The sequence below is a fragment of the Perkinsus marinus genome, assembly GCF_000006405.1.
Source record: "Perkinsus marinus ATCC 50983 genomic scaffold scf_1104296929362, whole genome shotgun sequence".
In the NCBI taxonomy this organism is placed as follows: domain Eukaryota; phylum Perkinsozoa; order Perkinsida; family Perkinsidae; genus Perkinsus; species Perkinsus marinus.
The window spans coordinates 177,835-198,728 of NW_003216476.1; the positions used below are offsets into that span (position 1 = coordinate 177,835).

General features: G+C 42.0%; 4 protein-coding genes across 4 annotated transcripts in view; all 4 read left to right on the forward strand.

Annotated features, from left to right (window-relative positions):
• Positions 1–731, forward strand: part of Pmar_PMAR015864 (hypothetical protein) — a gene marked incomplete at both ends in the record, with an annotated part of 4,961 nt that extends 4,230 nt beyond the window's left edge. Inside the window, one exon of the mRNA XM_002787463.1 lies at positions 710–731. Coding sequence (XP_002787509.1) covers positions 710–731 — 22 coding nt within the window. The remainder of the gene's footprint in view (positions 1–709) is intronic.
• A 120-nt stretch (positions 732–851) lies between these two features.
• Pmar_PMAR015865 (hypothetical protein) lies at positions 852–1,496 on the forward strand (the record flags this gene model as incomplete). Its single annotated transcript, XM_002787464.1, has 5 exons — positions 852–904; positions 950–1,044; positions 1,089–1,202; positions 1,256–1,384; positions 1,432–1,496. The coding sequence occupies 5 exons, from the start codon at positions 852–854 to the stop codon at positions 1,494–1,496; spliced, it is 456 nt and encodes a 151-aa protein (XP_002787510.1).
• A 4,367-nt stretch (positions 1,497–5,863) lies between these two features.
• Positions 5,864–15,679, forward strand: Pmar_PMAR015866 (hypothetical protein; the record flags this gene model as incomplete). Its single annotated transcript, XM_002787465.1, has 23 exons — positions 5,864–5,941; positions 5,983–6,061; positions 6,118–6,215; positions 6,285–6,341; positions 6,397–6,477; positions 6,717–6,815; positions 6,904–6,943; positions 7,385–7,436; positions 7,485–7,542; positions 7,962–7,996; positions 8,252–8,353; positions 8,919–9,014; positions 10,046–10,139; positions 10,807–10,883; positions 11,594–11,644; positions 12,100–12,162; positions 13,011–13,071; positions 14,188–14,250; positions 14,306–14,397; positions 14,460–14,607; positions 14,865–14,928; positions 14,974–15,046; positions 15,577–15,679. The coding sequence occupies exons 1-23, from the start codon at positions 5,888–5,890 to the stop codon at positions 15,677–15,679; spliced, it is 1,740 nt and encodes a 579-aa protein (XP_002787511.1). The 5' UTR covers positions 5,864–5,887.
• Positions 15,680–18,366: 2,687 nt separating this feature from the next.
• Pmar_PMAR015867 (hypothetical protein) lies at positions 18,367–19,596 on the forward strand (the record flags this gene model as incomplete). The annotated part of the gene is made up of 1 exon (XM_002787466.1): positions 18,367–19,596. The coding sequence occupies exon 1, from the start codon at positions 19,072–19,074 to the stop codon at positions 19,594–19,596; it is 525 nt and encodes a 174-aa protein (XP_002787512.1). The 5' UTR covers positions 18,367–19,071.
• Positions 19,597–20,894: the final 1,298 nt, after the last annotated feature.

A 20,894-nucleotide genomic window follows, 5' to 3' on the forward strand; every position in this document is an offset into this window, starting at 1 on the left:
TGTTGTACATATACATATAGTAGTGTACATATACTACAAGTGTAGATGTTGTACATATACATATAGTAGTGTACATATACTACAAGTGTAGATGTTGTACATATACATATAGTAGTGTACATATACTACAAGTGTAGATGTTGTACATATACATATAGTAGTGTACATATACTACAAGTGTAGATGTTGTACATATACATATAGTAGTGTACATATACTACAAGTGTAGATGTTGTACATATACATATAGTAGTGTACATATACTACAAGTGTAGATGTTGTACATATACATATAGTAGTGTACATATACTACAAGTGTAGATGTTGTACATATACATATAGTAGTGTACATATACTACAAGTGTAGATGTTGTACATATACATATAGTAGTGTACATATACTACAAGTGTAGATGTTGTACATATACATATAGTAGTGTACATATACTACAAGTGTAGATGTTGTACATATACATATAGTAGTGTATATATACTACAAGTGTAGATGTTGTACATATACATATAGTAGTGTATATATACTATCAAGGTATGTGATTGCGATGCATTAGGAAGAGGAAAATGGATGCAGAATTTGTGGAAAAATGGCGTAAAAGGGGAAAATTACCGAAATTTTTCCAATTTGGAATGTCACAGTGGAATTAACTGGTGCTAGTGATCTCTAGTTCAACGTTAGGGTTTATGATATCAGTCTATTCGTTGACATAATATGAGCAGTTGAGGAAAGCAAACATATATTCCTACCCCAACACTGCTCTATACTAAGCACAGCTTGTGTATTTTTATAAGGTTGCCTGACAACTCTGCACGAAGGGGATTACTCGCAGTTGTCGATGGACAGCGCTGATACGCCTCCTCCGCCGACTTCACAACAAAATAAATTGAGGTAGCTCATACCGCTCCTTTGTGAACTCGTAGTGGCGTTTTATAGGCTGTCGGCCGATACTGCTGCTGCGCTGATTCGCGAGGCGCGGGGACAGCTGGCGTTGAGGAAGTCTGAGAAGGATAATCCTCTGATGGGTGGAGGTGGGAGATGGCATTTAGCGCGCGCCCTGGTGATCGATTTGTAGATTCTCTGCCGCGAAGGTTGAAGTCATCCCCAATTGTCACGGGGGAAGTGACGGAGGTGGACACCAGTGAGGGTCGGCGCACGCGGAAGGATACGCTTGATCCAAGCATGAGAGGTGAGTGGGGCTGCAGATCGATAATCGATTAACCGGGCGAGCGCTATTCGCAGAAGACACGCTGGAACTGTGCATGGAAGAGTATGAGGACATGGGAATGCTGTTCGGACGGGGTTCGGATGGTGGTAGTTGCAGCTCGCCGAAGGAGTCCTCTGCTGAGAACGATGACAGCCATGTGGGGTGTAAAATGGCGTTGCTGGGGATAGAACTTGGGTTGTTCGGTTGGAAGGTATCCAAGTCTCCCATTCGGCCAAATGCGAGTCGAGTGAAGCGATGTGTTATTCCGAGAGCTGATCGAATGGGTGAGTCGCGACTCCGTATTGCGTTTTCTCAAAGGCTCCTGTATTTCAGTGAGCGAATCGAAATCGCCTCCTCGTACTGCAATGGGAACATCACCTTTTGGGAGCTCGAGCCTAGGGAGTAGATGTTCGAGTCGATTGTCTACTCCTACGTTGGGGAGGAAGCTCGTGAGGCCGATGGCTCCGGGGTTGGGTGAGAAAAGTGACGGGTGCGGCACGCAGGGTTTGATAAAAATGGGGGAAATGTTCCTAATGTGAAATGTTCCTAGCCATGTGGGAAATTCAAAATGAGTTTTCTTTGGAAACTATATATGATTTTCAGGCTGCGGGAATCTAACAGTCGTCTTAGGTTCATCCCCACCGGCGTGGGATGGGTCTGCTGCTGCTGCTGTTTGTGGCAGCAGTAGTAGTGGTAGGAAGGTCTGTAGGCGAGGACAGAGTCGGTCGAGGGTGAAAATGCAGATTCCTCAGCCTTCTAGGGTGATTGATAAAATGACATGTGTGGGATTCGAACCAGGAATCTTTCGATCAGCGGTTTATGGTTTACCCCTCGCCCGCTAGACCAAATAGACGGGTGAAGGGTGGCACGATTTGTCCACGGCCAAGCCCTGAGGTTGCCGCTGAGAAAATCCCCATTCCAGAGGTGACACGAAAGACGCCCTTTGGTTTGCATCCCCTTTGTAGGTCACTGACCGCCTTCGACCAGAGTCTATCAGGGGAAGAGATCATCAGATTTGTAAGTGTATGGTGTAAATCTCGCTCGCCCGATTGATCGATTAGGTTCTTTTGGTGGTTGAACGCCACATTTTTACCGGCGTTTTAGTATAACACTATATAGAGCTGCACGAAGGAATGGTGATGTGTATGTAGCGTTAGGGAATTGCAAGATATAGCAAGATTGCAAGATTGTCTAAGTGTAGGATGTTTTGGTCTATTTCTATCCATTATTATTATTATATCGCTTGATTTCTGTCACGCGCCACGAAATTAGCTGCCCGTATTTGATTCAGCTTTGTGTGTCGTAATAGGATGTTTTCATACGGTGGTGGGTCTGGTAAAGATTTTTTTTCTCCGGTGGTATCTTTTACGATCGGAATCTTCGCTGTGCGCGCACATGCCTCCCCCCCTCCCCATGTTGTAGTATTATTATGTTAGTGCGTAGCCTATGGTAGTGTATATCACATGATTTTATGCAACTTTTACAGCTTCTTTTGAGTTGAGTGAGTTTCAATTGGTGTGGATAAATAGTATATTCTGGAGGGGATGTCGACGGCAACGAGAGCCTCTCATAGTGTCGAGGAATATGCAGCGGATATTCCGGAGGAAGTAATAGGAGTGGGAGAGAGGTCTGGCTGAGCGCTCTTAGTCTTGGTACTATACGGTCAACTAAATGTGTTGGTGAAAATGTGAAAAATTCAGGGAGACTTCTGTACCAGAAAAAACAGAGAATTTACATATGAAAAAATATAGAATTTTTTACGTAAAAGTTGGAAATTTGATGGAAAAAATGAAATGAGTTTTTGAAAATTGGCTGAGGAAAGCGAACATATATTCCAACACTCCAACTGATAGTGAATAACATAATCAATGTGAATCAGTTTTTGTCTGTGTGTCGGCGTTATTTTCCAGAATTTTCCGAGGGAATTCTCAAGAGCAGGCGTCTGTATTGGCTCTGTTATTTTCGTATGTGAATTTCGATTAGTTTTCAAATGTATGTGTAGTTTCCTCAGCTGAGCTCAGGAGTTTCAGCACTACATTATATACCAACTAGGCCTTCGTGACGAAGGGGCGGAGCTCACTTAGTCCACGTCTATTGATTCAATCAATGAATTTGACATAGGTCCCCGGTTCGATCCCCGGGTTGGACATTTTTACGTCATTAAAGTTTTTCGTGCATATCTCGTCGAGCTGTTCGCATAATCGACTTTTGCGCAAACCTCGGCATATAGAGGAGTCGTTTGATCTATCTGGTGGCCTCCTACGCTTCGTAGTTAAGCCAGAATAATTCTGCACGCACGCACAATGTGAAAGTGTCTGTTGTTGCGGTATGTGCCCTGCTCGCTTCGCGATTTAAACACTGGGTAGAAGTGTACAAAAACGAACAATTATTCCATATTGCCACTAATACACGTAGTTGACCATATAGTGCATATTTTCTTACATTGATTTTCGACTAGAATTGATTGGTCGAATCAGGCTAGTCCGGGAGAGATCTCAGAAGAGGACGTTGGTTGTGTTACGCTGCCTTGGGCGCCGACCGTAGTGAGTTTCCTTAATACGGTGGACCCAGCAAAGGATTGGACAAGAGATATGGTGGAGTTTGTGTATTGTTATTGGTCGCGTAAGTAGAGGATGAGAAATGGTTGGTCGGCGATAGGAGCCTGTAATGGGACGTTTTTCCCCGTGCTAAAACGGTTGAAATATCGATCAATCAGGAAGTAGGCATTCCAGTCAAGTGTTCTGAGAATAGCCCGTGATTTATGGGGGAATTTTTTCTCACGAATGGATTGGGCGAAAAATTCCGAGATTGGGACCAATTTTCTCGTGCGCAACATCGTCAGTCGAGTTTTTTTCTCTCAGAGAAGTTCGACGATGATGAGCGAATGCCGATCAAAGTGGGTGATTTCCTGAGCCTCACCGCGGCCGATCTGGGTCTGAGCAAACACAGGACGATGGACAGATGGTAGGGTCGAACTCCATATAATCGGTCGTTTATTTCGGAATAAATTACCCACGAATGCCGACGATTATATGGGAACTAAATTGAGAACACAACACGATGCAGAATAAATCGAGATGAGCTTTCAGAAGTACTCAGGAGATGAAAAATTGAGTCGTTTACTATTGCTTTAAACGTTTGTTCATTGCGGAATAAATCGCCCACTTACACCGACGATTATGTGTAAGCTCTTCGTGAAATCGTCAGGGCAACAGCGGAAGTGATATCCGTTGAAGAGACGACGAGTGTGAGTCGACAAAAGAAGGTAAAGAGTCAGACGATTTGCTGCCGTTTGGCCGATCGAAAACTGTATGAGATGATAGTAAAAAAACGACCTGAAATGAGGGGAGAAAATGGCTGTTTGCTGAAAGGTGAGATTGGGAAATATGTGATTTTTTTCCGGAAAAAAATCAGCTATGGAAAAATAGATTTTTTTGCGGGTTTGGCAGAAAAAAAGAAACTTTTTTATCGAATTTTCATCATTGAGGGGAGAAAACGGTTGTTTATTGTAAGGTGAGATTGAATAAAAATCAGATGTGCATTTTTTCCGGAAAAATTCAGGTGAAGTTGATTGTCTCGTGGGTTTGACAGAAAATATAAAAATAGATCTAAAAATTCTTATCGAATTTTCTTCACGTTTTCCTTTGATGATTACGGAAGAGCTTCGGTGAACTGGTATGAACTCGATGAATAATCGATCATCTGGGCGCGCGCTATTGTACTTTGTTTCAGAAAACTTTCTGTATGAAACGAGGGAGGGCGCTCGAGCGTCGATTTACCTTGAGTTGAAGGAAAAACTGAAAGAGGTGAGTGTGATATTCATCATATGATTATTAGTCGGAATTGCCTGGGTGAAAAATTCCGTTTCCGGAATTATTCACCCATGATTGAATGCGCAAGAATAGGAGAGAATTTCCTGGACCACTAAAAAATTACTCGGGAAAAATGATTACTTCATTTTTATATGAGAATAGATTTTTCTCAATAGAAGACGTTTTGCACATCTGTGAGATGTTACCATTTAAGGACATGAATTTTCCAAAATTTTTTTCCTATTTTTCCTATTTTTTATTTTTATGTTTTAGATAGAGCCGAGTGTGTATCGTCATTGGCTGTCGAAACGTGAAGTCCCGCTGAGCGCGTCGGAGGAGGAAAATCGAATGAAACCGGCAAAAAGGAAAAACAACATTTATAAAGGTTCGCTGTGGGTTGGAATGAAGGAAAAAAATTTCAGAAAATTTTTGTTGGAATTTCTAAAAATATTTCGGTTCAATTCATTTGAATTTTTTGATTTTTTTTGTAAATTTAAATAGCGCTGTATTTACCCGTAATACTCAATGGAGTTTCACCTGTTTTTCGTGAAGTGTTTTTCGTAAAACTCAATGAGAAAAACGCGATATTCGCGGTGATATGCAGTGAAGTGAAAAAAACACTTGCCGAAAAACATTGCAAAAATCACAACATTTTACGTAAAACATTCGCAATATTTCGCGAAAAACTCCGAGAACGTTCTCATCATAATAGAATTTTATTTTCGGAACAAGTTGCGTTAAGCACTCGTAACATGGACCTAATCTGTATCTTACCCGCTCGAGCCTAAGATACCCTCCTGCGTCCTTCCTGTAGGTCGTCGATCTACCCGGGGACGGGGACGGACGGCGTCTTCGATGAGTAAAAGGAGTCGAACTGAATCGGTGTCTTCACCGCTCAGCTCGCCCAAGGTAAAAAGCGCGCGCCCGATTGATCGATTATTAGAGTTTAGAATCCACCGTCCCCGTCGGTGAGCGTCGGGGTTTCGCGAACTTCAGGGGAATCACCAGCGAGTCCGGCGATGACACGCAGTAATTTTGCGATATTTTTTTGCGGAAAATTGTGTTTTTTTTCTGCAAAATTTCAGAAAGATTTTCGGCTAAGAGCCTTCCTGAGGACAGTATTGAGTCGCGAGTTAGGAGGAGCTCTCGTCATCAAAGAGGATCTAAGTTAGGTGAAGCTGAAGTAAGGAGGTCCCCGGTTCGAACCTCAGCAGGGGCATTTTATTGGTGTTGAAATTTGTTTTCTTTTTAGTTGGCGAAGATTATTCAATCAAGGCAGTTGCAGGACAGATCAGCATATGGTCGTTATGTAAGTGATGGATGGTATGAGTTTTTGATAATGATTATTATGTGGATGCGTTTAGTATAAGGAGAGGAGACTTGTTGAGGAAGGGGAAGGGCCGTTGGAGCCACCACCGACGCCGGTGTCACCAGAGCGAATTAAGGTGCCGCGTTTTGGACCTATTTTGTATCTTGTGATTTGGGCTAAGATTCATTGAGAGTAGATGCATATGTGATAAGAAACGGCCTACGATTGGGCCTATTTTGTATCTTTTGATTTGAGCTAAGATTCATTAAGAGTAGATGCATATGTGATAAAAAACGGCCTACAATTGGACCTATTTTGTATCTTTGCTGCATGATGCTTTGATTCACTTGTCATTTCATGAACGTTTTTTCTCAGGGAAAACCGTCACCTCAGCTACACGAGGGAAGTGCGAGATCGGGAGGGATCCGGCAAGCAGTTCGAGAGGCTGTCGCGTCGGTCGAGATAGTTCCTGAAGTGAGAATTTTGTGGCGCGCGGTAATTTTTCGCCGAACTTTTTGTATGTGTTTGTTGAGAATAATTTTTGGTATTGTTTCATTTCTAGGTTGCCGTTGCTGAGGGTAAAGGGAAAGATGTTGAAATGGGTGGGTGTGCATGCGTGCAAAATTTTTTCGTCGCGTTTGTGAACTGGGGCTTCTCAATCCGAAAAATTTCCGGAAGATATTGTATTTTGAAAAATTCACATTATCATATTTTTTGGGATCTTTTTGTATTATTTTACGTAAATTTCTGCGCATATTTTATTACCAAAAATTGGGTCAATTTTGGATTCGCACTGTGTTAAGTTCACCTTGGTGAGGAATATCTTTTGAAAAAAATCATAAATTTCTTTTCGGAAAATTTGGTTTTTTTTACGAGTGTGAATGCAGCGAAAGCTTTCGTCGTAAAAATAGTTTGAGGATATATAATTCAACGTTTTATGTGGGGTGAGAAATTCCGTGTACGGAGTAGTTTACGCGAACGTTTTACACATTACTCGAGTTGATATTGATGAAGATTCTCGCGCGCACGCGGAAGATTTTCAGATATTAGTGCTGATGGAAAAAGCGCGCAAAAGGTCGGTCGACCGACGAAGAGGTAGACGCGTGGTATGGGAGTTTTTGAAAAGATATTTTTCGTGCGTAGGAAGGACCCGGCAGAAGAGCTTAGGGAAGCGGCGGAGAAAAAAGCTAGAAGCATTCTGGTGAGTGCGGGGTAATTGAGATTTTGAGAAGTGGGTGAATCATATTATCTGTGCTGTGCGCGGGGGAACCTTAGATATTTATGAATTTGACATAGGTCCCCGGTTCGATCCCCGGGTTGGACATTTTTCCGTTATTAAAGATTTTCGTGCATATCTCGTCGAGCTGTTCGCATAATCGAGTTTTGCGCAAACCTCGGCATATAGAGGAGTCGTTTGATCTATCTGGTGGCCCCCACGCTTCGTAGTTAAGCCAGAATAATTCTGCACGCACGCACAATGCGTAAGTGTCTGTTGTTGCGGTATATGCTCGGCTCGCTTCGCAACTCGTTGACACTGCTGACTTGCTCTCCTACTATGAATGATGTAGATTGACGATTTTCGAATTGATAGGGAAAAAAGTTAATTTTTTGTTGTTTCAGTCACAACCAGTCGTTGACCGGGAATATCCTAGCAGGTGAGTCGAAGAGTTCGTAGTGGCGTAAATTTACAGTAGACTTGATATAACTTGCTCTCTTGCATTTCCTCCACGCCAATAAGCAGTATCGATGACCATATGAAAATTTACTCTCAAATTGAAGAAAGCCCCCATCTCGAAAACGATTTGGTTCACACTGTATTTTTACTGTGACTAGACTTGGCACCACTTGCTCTCTTGCATTTCCTCAACGCTAACATGATGAGATTTATATGTAGATCAATTGTGGTGTAGGTTGGATGTGATCATACCAGCTAATAGAGTCCGACAGCGTCGCAAAGTTGTTGAAGGATTTGCTAGTGCGGTGGATAAGGGCGTCCGAGCGGATCAAATGAGGTGAGATGTGGGCGGGTTCGAATCTTGGGAGGGGTATTTTTTTTCATTTTTCATTCTTCGCTATTATATTAGAGCGTCGTTAATATTGGAGTTTCACCATAGTGATATGAAAAACACTAGTGAAAAACACATGTCGCGACTACTGCATATCACCGCGAGTATCGCGTTCTTCACCGAGTTTTACGCCACTTCACGTGAAACGGGTGAAACGCCATTGAATGGGGAGAAACGTCACCATTATACCGAAATTTCGAATCAATTCTTTGAGTTGATTTTCACTCGTAAAATATGAGAATCTGAAATTTTTCAAGAAAATTTTAATCAGTTTACTGGAGTTTCACCCGGGATGTGAAAAACATATTTCACGACTACTGCATAGGGAAAATTTCGGGTTTTTTACCGAGTTTTACGCCACTTCACGTAAAACGGGTCGTGAAACTCCATTATTAAACGATGTTAAAAAAGTTGAAATTTTAGACTTGAATATTCTCCATGTTGGGGAAATACTTATCATTTTTCTGTGAATTTTCTGAAGTTTTCTGATATGGTCATGAATTTTTTTCAGAAGTTCTGTCAGTGAATTTGCCCGGGATGCTGGCGAGCGATTGGAAGCGAAGATATTCGTGAAGGAAGAAGCTGCGAGTGAAGGTGGATGGTCAAAGTAAGTTGTAATGAAATAATATGATGGAGTTTTATCACCCGTTTTACGTGAAGTGGCGTCGTAAAACTCGGTGAAAAACGCGATATTCGGGGTGATATGCAGTAGTCGTGAAATATGTCTCTCACTAGTGTTTTTCATATCACTAGGGTGGTGAAACTCCAATGATATTAATATGATGGAGTCTCACCCGTTTTACGTGAAGTGTTGTAATATTCTGTGTAAATTATAAGACGTGTATGTCTTCGCGGCCGATAATACAATTGTTCTACGCGGAGTGAATAATTACGTAATATGTTTTCGAGTAGTGTTTTTCATATCACCAGTATTATAGGTATATTTTTTCCTGTACGTTTGCAAAATTTCGTGAAATTTTTGTTTTTGAGAGTTGAATTTGGTATCATCGAAATAGGATGTAGTAGTGAGTTGATAGTGTTGTGAGGAAGATTTCCTGAGAATTTGGTACACAATGTAGTTTCACCCTAGCGATATGAAAAACACTAGTGAAAAATATAATTACGACTACTACAAGCCGCAAATATCGCGTTTTTCACCGAGTTTTACACCACTTCACGCAAAACGGGTCGTGAAACTCCATTGTTGAGGTCGATAAAAATGGGATAATATATTGGAGTTTCACCCATTTTACGTGAAGTAGCGTAATACTATGTGAAAAATACTCCATATTGTATTTCACTGTCAAGAAAGCAGTGTAAGAATATATGCACAAGGTCAACCACATGTGTTGGTAAAAACATGAAAATAATGAGCAAACTTAATTTTTTATATACTTCTACCAAAAATCGCGCGTGAATTTTCATGAGGTAGTGAGAAGACTCACGAGTTCTGACTCACGAGTTCCTCAAAATTGAGGAATTTTGAAAAAAAAACGGAAAATTGGCAGAAGATTTTTTGTCGCGTTTTTTTTCTCGTTCGATCGCACAAGTTGAGAGAAAAAATATTTTTTATATGAATTTTTGAAATGAATCTTTTACGCCGTAGAGTCTGTGCTTGAACCTTGGATATGCGTGCAGGTATCTTAAGGAGGTATCACGCATCGGGAAGAATTTGATACTAGCTGGAGGCATCGTTCAAATTGTTGAGAAAAAGTTGGTATCACTTGATGAGGTAAATCAATGGCAGAAAAATTATACAAATTTTACCGAAATTTTACTTTTACATTTGCTAATTAGTTGCATTCATGAATTTTTCCTGTAATTTTACTGAAATTACTGAATTTCTGCAAAGTTTTACTTCGGGAAAAATATGCAAATTTTACTTTTACATTTGCTAGTTAGTTGCATTTATGAATTTTTCCGTGAATTTTTTGCTGAATTTCCGAATTTTTGCAAAATTTTACTCGGAAAATTGTATAATTTCTTTATGAGTTTGTGCAGAAAACCATATCGTTTTTTTATCGGGTGAATTCCCAACAGGGTATACATATGGTTATATACCACAATGAAACGATAATATTCATGAAGTCTGGCTGAAAGTTCAACAAGACTTAGATATAGTGGTGAAAGCATTGAAATGGAGAGAACAAAAAAGATGGGAAAAATTATGCAACTTTTACGGAAAAAATTGTATCGTGTGTAACGAGGCTTGGATGTAGGGATGAATTGGTATACACAGTGTATAATACACTCAAGTGTAAAGGAAATATTCGTTACCACTGATCGCGCCACTTCCTGTGAAACGGGTGAAACTTCACTAACTGGTTGCTGTCTGTGTTGTATGAACTTGGCAGAGTTTATGCAACTTTTACGTTGTCAATTATTGTTAGTGGTAATAGGTTGCTTCTCGGCATTGTAAAGGAGAGTGGTTGAAGAGTATAAAGGAAAATGATGAAGTGCTTCCCAACGAAAAACGGTGGCGCGATCTTTACGAACGATTTAGGAAGGAATTGGTGAGAACTCGGAGTTGTTGATATACGAATATTTGAAAGAGAAGATATGCATATGTTCAACTGCATAATTCTGGGAGGAAATTTTGGGTATTTTTTCTTATTCCTGTACACTTTCACTGGAATTCGTATATAAACTCGCATGATTAGTGAGGAAACTCCTGAGCTCAGCTAACATGTATTCGTATGTTCGCTTTCTTCAGCTGAGCTCGGGAGCTTACATACGACTAGAAGTGTAGAGAAATCAATTAAAATTTCCAAAAATTTCCGCGATCAGGATTTTTATATTGTCACCAACACATGTAGTTTTTCAAGGGAGAATATATTCGTGTTAGTATGTACAGGGTACTAAAAGTCTTCAAAGTGAATTTTGCTCGAAATTATTGAAAAAAAGTAGAAAAATATGATCGCTTTCCTCAACTGAGTCGTAGAAGTTTATATGTGAATCCACCTTGAAATGTAGGAGAATAAAAAAAAATCTCCCAAAATTTCCTCAAATTTTTCCTTTTTGTTACCAACATATGTCGTCTGCCATGTGTATATTTCCTCACATTAATTCCCTCTCTCGATGAGGAATGATAAGCGGAATTATTAGAGAATTTTTTGATTTTTTTGTGAAAATTATCAGTTTTGGAGCTCACTGAAAATTTTCGAAATCTTATGCGAGTTGTTTTAGTTACGACAATGTGAAGGAATTGAGGGAAATGATGAAGAGGATTCGCTTGCTGTAAGTATTGATTATTTTGGTGAGAAAAAAAAGAAAATTTTCGGAAAATTTTGGCGAGTGCAGCGAAAAAAACACGAATGGTTGGAAATTTCGTTTGTTGTGATACAGTCTATATATGGGGGGTCTATGGAGATATGCGCAGAAAATAACAGTCGTGCTGGTTGCATAAAATTCTACCCTATGAACGAAAGCTGATGATGTGGGTGATGGAGTTTCACACTCGCAATTATATTTGAGTTATATATACAATGGAGTTTTACCACCCGTTTTACGTGAAGTGGCGTCGTAAAACTCGGTGAAAACGCGATATTCGCGGTGATATGCAGTAGTCGTGAAATATGTTTTTCATATCACTAGGGTGGTGAAACTCCAATGATGTATTATTTTGATCGATTTGGGGCGAGCGAGATTTTCTCTGTCGTGTATATAGTTGATTTTTAGCGCTTGTGTGGTAGGCGAGCGCGTGGCGATGGAGATGTCTCGACGGTGTTGGGAAGGATCGATGAAGGGAAGGAAGAGTGAGAGGGATCTGAGATATTATCATGAGGTGGGGGGTTGGGAAATTTTCCGAAAATTCCGCAGAATTTCTTCAGAATTTTGCGGGATTTTCTCATAATTTTCCGAAATTTTCTCATAATTTTCCGAAATTTCCCTCAGAATTTTCCGAAATTTTCTCAGAATTTTGCGGAATTTTCTCATAATTTTCCGAAATTTCCTCAGAATTTTGCGGAATTTTCTCATAGTTTTCCGAAATTTCCTCAGAATTTTCCGAAATTTCCTCAGAATTTTCCGAATTTTCCTCAGAATTTCCCGGAAATTTCCTCAGAATTTTCCTGTAGTTACCAGCAGATGTATTTTCCCACACTAGTGTGGTTGAATCAGATTGAGAAAATAGTGCGACGAATTAGAGGTGTTCCCCGACTCACGTCGAAGTCCATCGTGGCTCTCGCACAGAAGGGTAAGTTGACTTGCGAGCAGCTGTTGGAGTCGAGCGTTGAGGAAATCCAAGAGAGAGCAAGATAGCAAGGTGAGTGGTGATTGTGGTGGAGTGGGGGAGCGCTCTGTTCAGGTCCGAGAGGTCGCGGGTTCAAATCCTGCAGAGTGCATATTATTCAAATTTCTTGATGTAAAATTTTTCAGCAAAGTTTCGAGGGTAATTATCGTTTGTACACTATTTTGGTTGAGTACATATTTTTTCATGTTTTGAGTTGGGGAAACTATCGCATCGGATTGGAAAAATTCCGAAATTTTTTTCCGAAAATTTGCATTTTTTGTAAATTTTACCTGCGGAAACTCCTCTAAAATTGTGTGATTCAATTTTCGTTTCGCTCCACTAGGAATCGGCGATTGTTTTCTTTTCATCCAGTTTTCACATGCCGAAAGTTCCCCATCTTTTTGGACGGTATTTGAGGAACGAATCTAAAGGAGTAAGTCGTGTTGTTGGTTGAATTGATATTAATACTAATATGAGCAGTGTTGGAGTAGAAATATATGTTCGCTTTCCTCAGCTGAGCTCAGAAGAGTTTCCTATACAGTGTTGGAGTAGGAATATATGTTCGCTTTCCTCACCTGAGCTCAGGAGTTTCCTATACAGTGTTGGAGTAGGAATATATGTTCGCTTTCCTCACCTGAGCTCAGGAGTTTCCTATACAGTGTTGGAGTAGGAATATATGTAATCGCTTTCCTCACCTGAGCTCAGGAGTTTCCTATACAGTGTTGGAGTAGGAATATATGTTCGCTTTCCTCAGGAGTTTCCTATACAGTGTTGGAGTAGAAATATATGTTCGCTTTCCTCAGGAGTTTCCTATACAGTGTTGGAGTAGGAATATAAGTTCGCTTTCCTCACCTGAGCTCAGGAGTTTCCTATACAGTGTTGGAGTAGGAATATAAGTTCGCTTTCCTCACCTGAGCTCAGGAGTTTCCTATACAGTGTTGGAGTAGGAATATATGTTCGCTTTCCTCACCTGAGCTCAGGAGTTTCCTATACAGTGTTGGAGTAGGAATATATGTTCGCTTTCCTCACCTGAGCTCAGGAGTTTCCTATACAGTGTTGGAGTAGGAATATATGTTCGCTTTCCTCACCTGAGCTCAGGAGTTTCCTATACAGTGTTGGAGTAGGAATATATGTAATCGCTTTCCTCACCTGAGCTCAGGAGTTTCCTATACAGTGTTGGAGTAGGAATATATGTAATCGCTTTCCTCACCTGAGCTCAGGAGTTTCCTATACAGTGTTGGAGTAGGAATATATGTTCGCTTTCCTCAGCTGAGCTTAGGAGTTTCTTATGTCACATTATGAAAATTTACACGCGAAATGTGGAAAAAGTAACTAAATTTCCTCGGAATTTTCATATTTTTACCAACACATGTAGTTGACCATGTGCATATTTTCTCCTCTACTGATTAATACTCTCTGTCGGATCCTTCGCTCTGTTTTCGAATGGCTTGGCTGTAGCACAATGGGAAGCCCTGTAAAAGTTCACGAGGACGAAATTTTCCGAAAAAAACCAAGTGAAATTTTTGGCATTTTTCCGTTTTCTTTTCAGCACCGTCGCTCTTGGAGGAAATATGTGCAGACGCGGTATGTGATGCCTAAAGCGATGGGACAGGTGAGAAAAAAAAGGATTTTTTTCGGAAAAAAATCGGTTTTTCCGTGAAAAAAAGGTACCGAGTGCAGCGTCCCAAATGGCGTTGTTTCACGACGATGATTTTAAGAGGAAATATAGGATGGGAGTGAGGAACTCGATGTTTAGAAAGTGAGTTGTGACGTTTTTACTCGGGGAAAAACAACCCGCATGTGATGTTTTTATTCACTCAGGGTGTTAAAGCCCTTCACGACTCGTAGAGACTTCCGCTCGGACAACCTGAATCAGACGATTCACAATTTGAGGGTAACCAACAGCGCGCTTTACGCGATTGAAGATAAAGGAGGCTTCGATGAGTACATCATGAGATCTCCTCCAGAGGTGAGGGAAATCTTGCAATCTTGGGCTCACTTGCATTTTCTCAACGCAGGATTTCGCAGTGTCTGAGCTTGGGAAAAATTTTACAAGAAAAATTTTCCTCAGAATTTTCATATTGTCACTAACACATGTAGTTGACCATGCGCATGTACTACCGCACTGGGTCGGTTGCTGAGTTTTTAAACTTTACTCGATACGATTACTGCTTGGTATCTTGCAATCTTGATAAATCTTGCATTTCCTCAACGGTTAGTTGTTAGGAAATGAGATCGAACACGGGAGAGAAGATGCGGCAGGTTATGTATTGGTATATGAAGCACCCAGGTGATGTTGTAGATCTCGCTCGCCCTGGTGATCGATTTGGGTCAGAGTACAAGGCGTTGGGATTACCTTGGAAGGTGTTTCTGCGGAAGAGGAATCAATTGGATCCGTCATATGCACGGTGAGAGTCTGAATGATGAGTGAACCTGGAGGAAAAGAAGCTTAGCAGTGTTGGGGGAATATATGTTCGCTTTCCTCAGCTGAGCTCAGGAGTTTCCTATACAGTGTTGGAGTAGGAATATATGTTCGCTTTCCTCAGCTGAGCTCAGGAGTTTCCTATACAGTGTTGGAGTAGGAATATATGTTCGCTTTCCTCAGCTGAGCTCAGGAGTTTCCTATACAGTGTTGGAGTAGGAATATATGTTCGCTTTCCTCAGCTGAGCTCAGGAGTTTCCTATACAGTGTTGGAGTAGGAATATATGTTCGCTTTTCTCAGCTGAGCTCAGGAGTTTCCTATACAGTGTTGAAGTAGGAATATATGTTCGCTTTCCTCAGCTGAGCTCAGAAGAGTTTCCTGACTAATTGTATACGACTTCGGGTAGAAGTGTACAGAAACCAATAGTAATTTTTGTATTGTCTTTCCAGCACATGTAGTTGACCATGTGCGTAGTTTCCTCCACACTGCAAAATAATATGATTTTTTTAGTGTAGATATATGCACGAGTTGAAGAAACACCACGCTGTGCGACATCTGTATAAGCAACATTCGAAGTTCTCGCCATACTACTTGCCGAAGCATGAGAAGGGACTGTAAGGAGATGGTCAGTTTTGGACCTGTTTTGAATCTTATGGGCTGTAACCTAAGATACGAATGAGATACGACTTTTATATCCAAAAAGTTGCAGCGATTGATTGATTTGGACTTGTTAGGATTTCGGGACGCTATTTTTATGGCTCGGAAATTTCATTTACAAATTAATGAAAAAACACAAACGTAAAAATGATAAATAAATTTTTGTATTAATGGAATGATGCATATATATTCGAAGAATGAGATCAATTTTTGGCAGTTTTCAGGGGATCGGTAAGTATAGTATACCTCCATTTTACCACCGCTCAAAGTGGCGTGTATATAAGCAGTGGCCTGAGCTCAGGAGTTTCCTATACAGTGTTGGAGTAGGAATATATATTGTCTTTACTTAGCTGAGCTCAGAAGTTCCCTCACTATGGGAGTGTAGGAATACATGCACATGTCAACTACATGTGTTGGTAGAGATATTCAAACCTCTACGTAGCCTCCGAGTTCTAGTGGCAGGGCGCGTGTCGACTCACGAGTGCCATCTGGGCACTGCGGAGGATGACACTCAAGGTACACTAAAGACACTCAGGATAGTAAACTCCTGTCGTGGGCCACTCGAGCTTGCTACCTGGAGTGCTCCTAGGACCTACATCGGAGACCTCGGTTAAAAAAATACATCACGCTTAACACATATACTACTCCAGGTTGTCAAGACAGTCTGGCTTGTGTGACTAGCTTGGCAGCTTGAAGGACTCAGGCTGCCCCTTGTGGGATTGTGTCAATCGCTGTCCCGAACTAGGCTTCGTTGAATGTAGTGGTCGTTGTGCGTGGCGTGTGCGCACAATAGCTAATGTACCGATTATCGATTATTGATCTGCGGCTGACACGGCCGATTCCCTTGCTCTCCCAGCATGTCGAGTTCGAGAGATCAGCAACCTCCACATTGAAAGACAACTCTTTGGCACGGTTTCAACCGCGGAGAAGCTACGCTTTTCCTAAGCAGAAAATTGTGAGGAAAATCTACCCAAATGGTGTGTGGATTTCCGTGATTTAGTGAGGAAAACTAACGAGCTCAGTTGAGGAAACTAAACATATATCTCCACATTGGTGAATAGAATTTTGGTATTATGAGTTTTTTGCCCCGCAGATATCCAGTCCGCCAGACCTTCATGCTTGGGTCGGATGCACATGAGAGTCGATGCAAATGTGTGCGCTGACACGCCGACGTTGGAAGATACACATACGAGGAGACCGGCAGAGGAGAAGTCGTATGAGGAACGTAAGACGAGGAACCCCACCTATGTGTGTCGACCTAGTCGGAGCAAAATTCGCAATGGAGTTTCACCCTAGTGATATGAAAAACACTAGTACACAACATAACCCGTTTTACGTGAAGTGGCGTGAAACTCTGTGAAAAACGCGATATTCGCGGTGATATGCAGTAGTCGTGAAATATGTTTTTCACTAGTGTTTTTCGTATCACTAGGGTGAAACTCCATTGATTCAGCACAGTAATACCGGACGAACGGCAAAGGCCGGTATGAAAGTCATCAGGCATATATCTTGTGAATTTCCTGATGGGATCTCTGTATGTATTTATGCACCCATGGACGGGTCTCCGGAAACACGTGTATAGTTATGTTATTTATATCTTCTTGATATCTTACATTATAATATATTGACATGTACGATTACCTAATATTTTATTTATACTTTTGAAGTACTAGCAGCAAGTTGACATGTTAATTCAACATCCAGATATATAGTTATATATTCCTATCGCAATATTTTAAGAATTTGAAGAGAAGGTAAATCACCAAGTGTTGAAGTCGCGACTCTGCCTCCATAGAAAATGCCGGGAAAAAAGAATGCTCTTTATTGCCGGCTTTTAGTGGCATTTTAAAATCGGCAGAGTCTAGAAACGAAATTTTAGTGAGAGAGATTTTTCCAGTACTTGATCGTCTGTGTGCGTTCAGCTCATGCGGATCATCGCGAGCCTGATGCATATCGTCGAGGGTATGGTATGGGTAGAGGCGGCGAACATGGAGGAATGCCCAGATGGCGTAGCAAAACGTATAAATTTAGACAGTTGCGGCCTTATTGAGCATTCTCATGATGGAATGTTTGTGTTTCTGTTGGCTGATCTTGACTCGGTGTTGTTATATTGGGGAAATCGCCGGTGTGTTGATGACTATTTCGGAAGACAGTTGTGTTGGTCACTTGCAGTCTTGCAACTCCTCAGCAGAGGTATGACTTTAACATGTTTTATATGAATATTTCGAATAACAAGATATGTAGAGGAGTAATTTTCTCTAGAGCAGCACTTTTTTACCAGTATACTCAGCAGCTGCGAAATGAGCGACCATGCCCTGGTAAAGGTCACCTGTATAATGTATGAATAACAAATTCGGCCGAAATTACTAATATATGGATTTAGTTTCAACAGATTGATGAATAGAAGTAGTGGATGTTACTGCGTGTGTAGAAATAGTGAACTTGATCGTTTTTCACGCGTAAAATATGCGATTACGAAATCAATGGAGTTTCACCCGTTTTACGTGAACTCGGTGTAAGACGCGATATTGGGGGTGATATGCAGTAGTCGTGAAATATGTTTTTCACTAGTGTTTTTCATATCACTAGGGTCTACTCTGCACTGCAGAGTCTGCAACAGTACTTGTTCAGTACTGAACAGGTGAGCAATTGCGAATCGGTGAGGAGACCGGGGCTGTCGAGTCGACGGTTTTACTCAAAAACCACCGCATGCCATTGCAATTTATGTGATCGGAAATGTGAGGTTGTCACTCTTGATGCACATCGTGGAGCACTTCGATCCTTCGCTGTTTTGGAAAACGCGACGATTCCAACATGAAATCTATGGAATTGAGACGTGGCCCTCCTCACGTGTTGAGTGCAATGTCTATTAACTCTCCCGAGTGGCATAACAACTCTGTTTATCTCTCTGCTAGTAATTTGCCCATTGAGATAATACTACACTAGATATAATAGCAGGGAACGCCTTATGAGGCTGCAGCCTGATTGTACTCAATCGAAGTAGACTTTCTTCGCCCGAGAGAGACACATCGTGTGCTACGGGGATGAGAGAGCGATAACCAGCATCTCCTCAGTTGATGATGCCGTACTGAAGGCACCATGCTCGTTGATATACCAACACTATGCGCCGACAGATTGTCAGCAAAACAATTGTCCAATTTCGCAGCGACTAGCACGCCTGTTATCGTCAAGGGTCTTCGGATGCCTCATATCGATCTTCTTGCGATACTTCAACTCGAAGCAAGTATGTATTGACGTGTATAGTAGTCGTCTCAGCGATTCACTCAGTAGGCAACAAGACGGTTTCGGTCGCTCCACTTCAAGCGAACAAAACTGACAAATGGTTGGAACAGATGCGAGATTGGGTTGCCGGCCCAGTGGAAACCGATGCCGTCGTACTTGCTGTTTCGGGACGAAGAGTGAGGATTTCCCTTTCTGACTTTATTGCTAACATCGATCACTTTTATGCTGACGGCGCTGGCAATGGTTCTAAGTCTTGGAAATTCCTGGCTGACTACATAGGCCGTCGCTGCGATCTGGGGAGAATAGACGCTATGCTTGACGGCCCGTTGGAGAGACACATTTGGCTTGGCCCTTCTTCGACTGTTAGTCGGCTGCATTATGATGCTGTTGATACGCTTTTCTGCCAAGTAGAAGGACGGAAAAAGTTCAAGATTCTACCCCCGGAAAAGTTCGATTTCCTCGTTCCCCAAGACAGTACCCCTCTGTTGAAGTCATACTATGATTGGGATGGGAGTAGTCTATCTGGTTTGAAGTTCACTCGAGGGGAGATTTCAAGAGAAGTCGTTTGGAACTACAGCCGGTTTGACATCGATGATGGTTGCGACGTTGAATTGAACCCTGGCGATACGTTGTAGGCTCCCGGGCTACTCACATAGTTTTTATGACACTTGTTTTAGTTTCTTGCCGGCTTATTGGTGGCATCAAGTTGAAGCGCTGCCTTATGATGACGAGAGACCGTGGTGCCTGTCTTATTCCCAAGTATACCGCTCGCCTTTTGTCCGTAGCAAAGCGACGTCAACAACTCGCCCTTCTAGCGTCTTGAAACGTGTCTACGGTCGATTTCCATGATGTGATAGAGACGGGGTTTCCAGTGGCGGGAAGCTGCTTCCAACCTGCTGCAGGTTTGTGTTTGAACGACGATGTAAATCACAGCTTGTGATGAGATAGAGGAGTGGTTCATCTGCAGTACACGAGACATTTTACCTCCACTTAACGAGGTGCGAATCGCGACCATCCTATCATACAACAAGTCTATTCAGCGTCGCCCAACACGGCTGAGACCTTGGCTGCAGTGTTGAGGTCCTTACTGTTGAAATGACCATCGATGAACAATCAGCCGACCAAGACATCGCTGAGAGTGAACTTGACCGCTTCGTTAATTCTCGTGGTGAGCTAGGTGGCCAATATCTTCTAGTGGCTGCGATTTGATATCTTGAGGAGGTGGCATAGCTGCCCCGCCGTCAGGGGAAACTGAGGCATATCTTGAGGCGGTGGCATAGCTGCCCCGCTGTCAGGAGAAATTCATCTGAGGCATATCTTGAGACGGTGGCATAGCTGCCCCGATACCCTCTGTGGCATATCTTGAGGCGACGGCATAGCGGCCCCGCCACCCTCTGAGGATCTTTGAGGCGGTGGCATAACTGCCCCGCTGTCCAGAGGAATTTATCTGACTCAGAGCGAGATAGAGCTCCAAAAGTCATGTACGATGATAATCATCATCTAAGTTACGCCTTACGTCCCCGACCCAGACGGGCAGCAGCAGCAACAACAAGCCCAGCCCGTGGTGATACGGTATCCCCTCAAAAGGCCATGGCGTGGTTACACGGAGAAGTCCTATTGGGACTCTCGTTATCAGGGCCGTCTTCAAGGTGTGAGGAGGGGACGTTTGGTTCAATCAGTTTGACTTAGGGTAGACTTCAACAGGAATCGACGATAATCTCCCGAAAATTCATCACAACTTCCTTATTCTCATCAACGTATGGAGCTTCACTGGTGAAGGGCTCACTGGAATTGCCTCGACAGGAGTTCTGGTTGATTTCTCTAGCGTCTAAGGAGCGTTGTTCGGCTGGTTATTTGTAGGCAATGAGCCGCCCATTAGTGACCTTGGAGGGAAGGATGACGAGGACGAATGGTATGGGAGTTGTACGCTCAT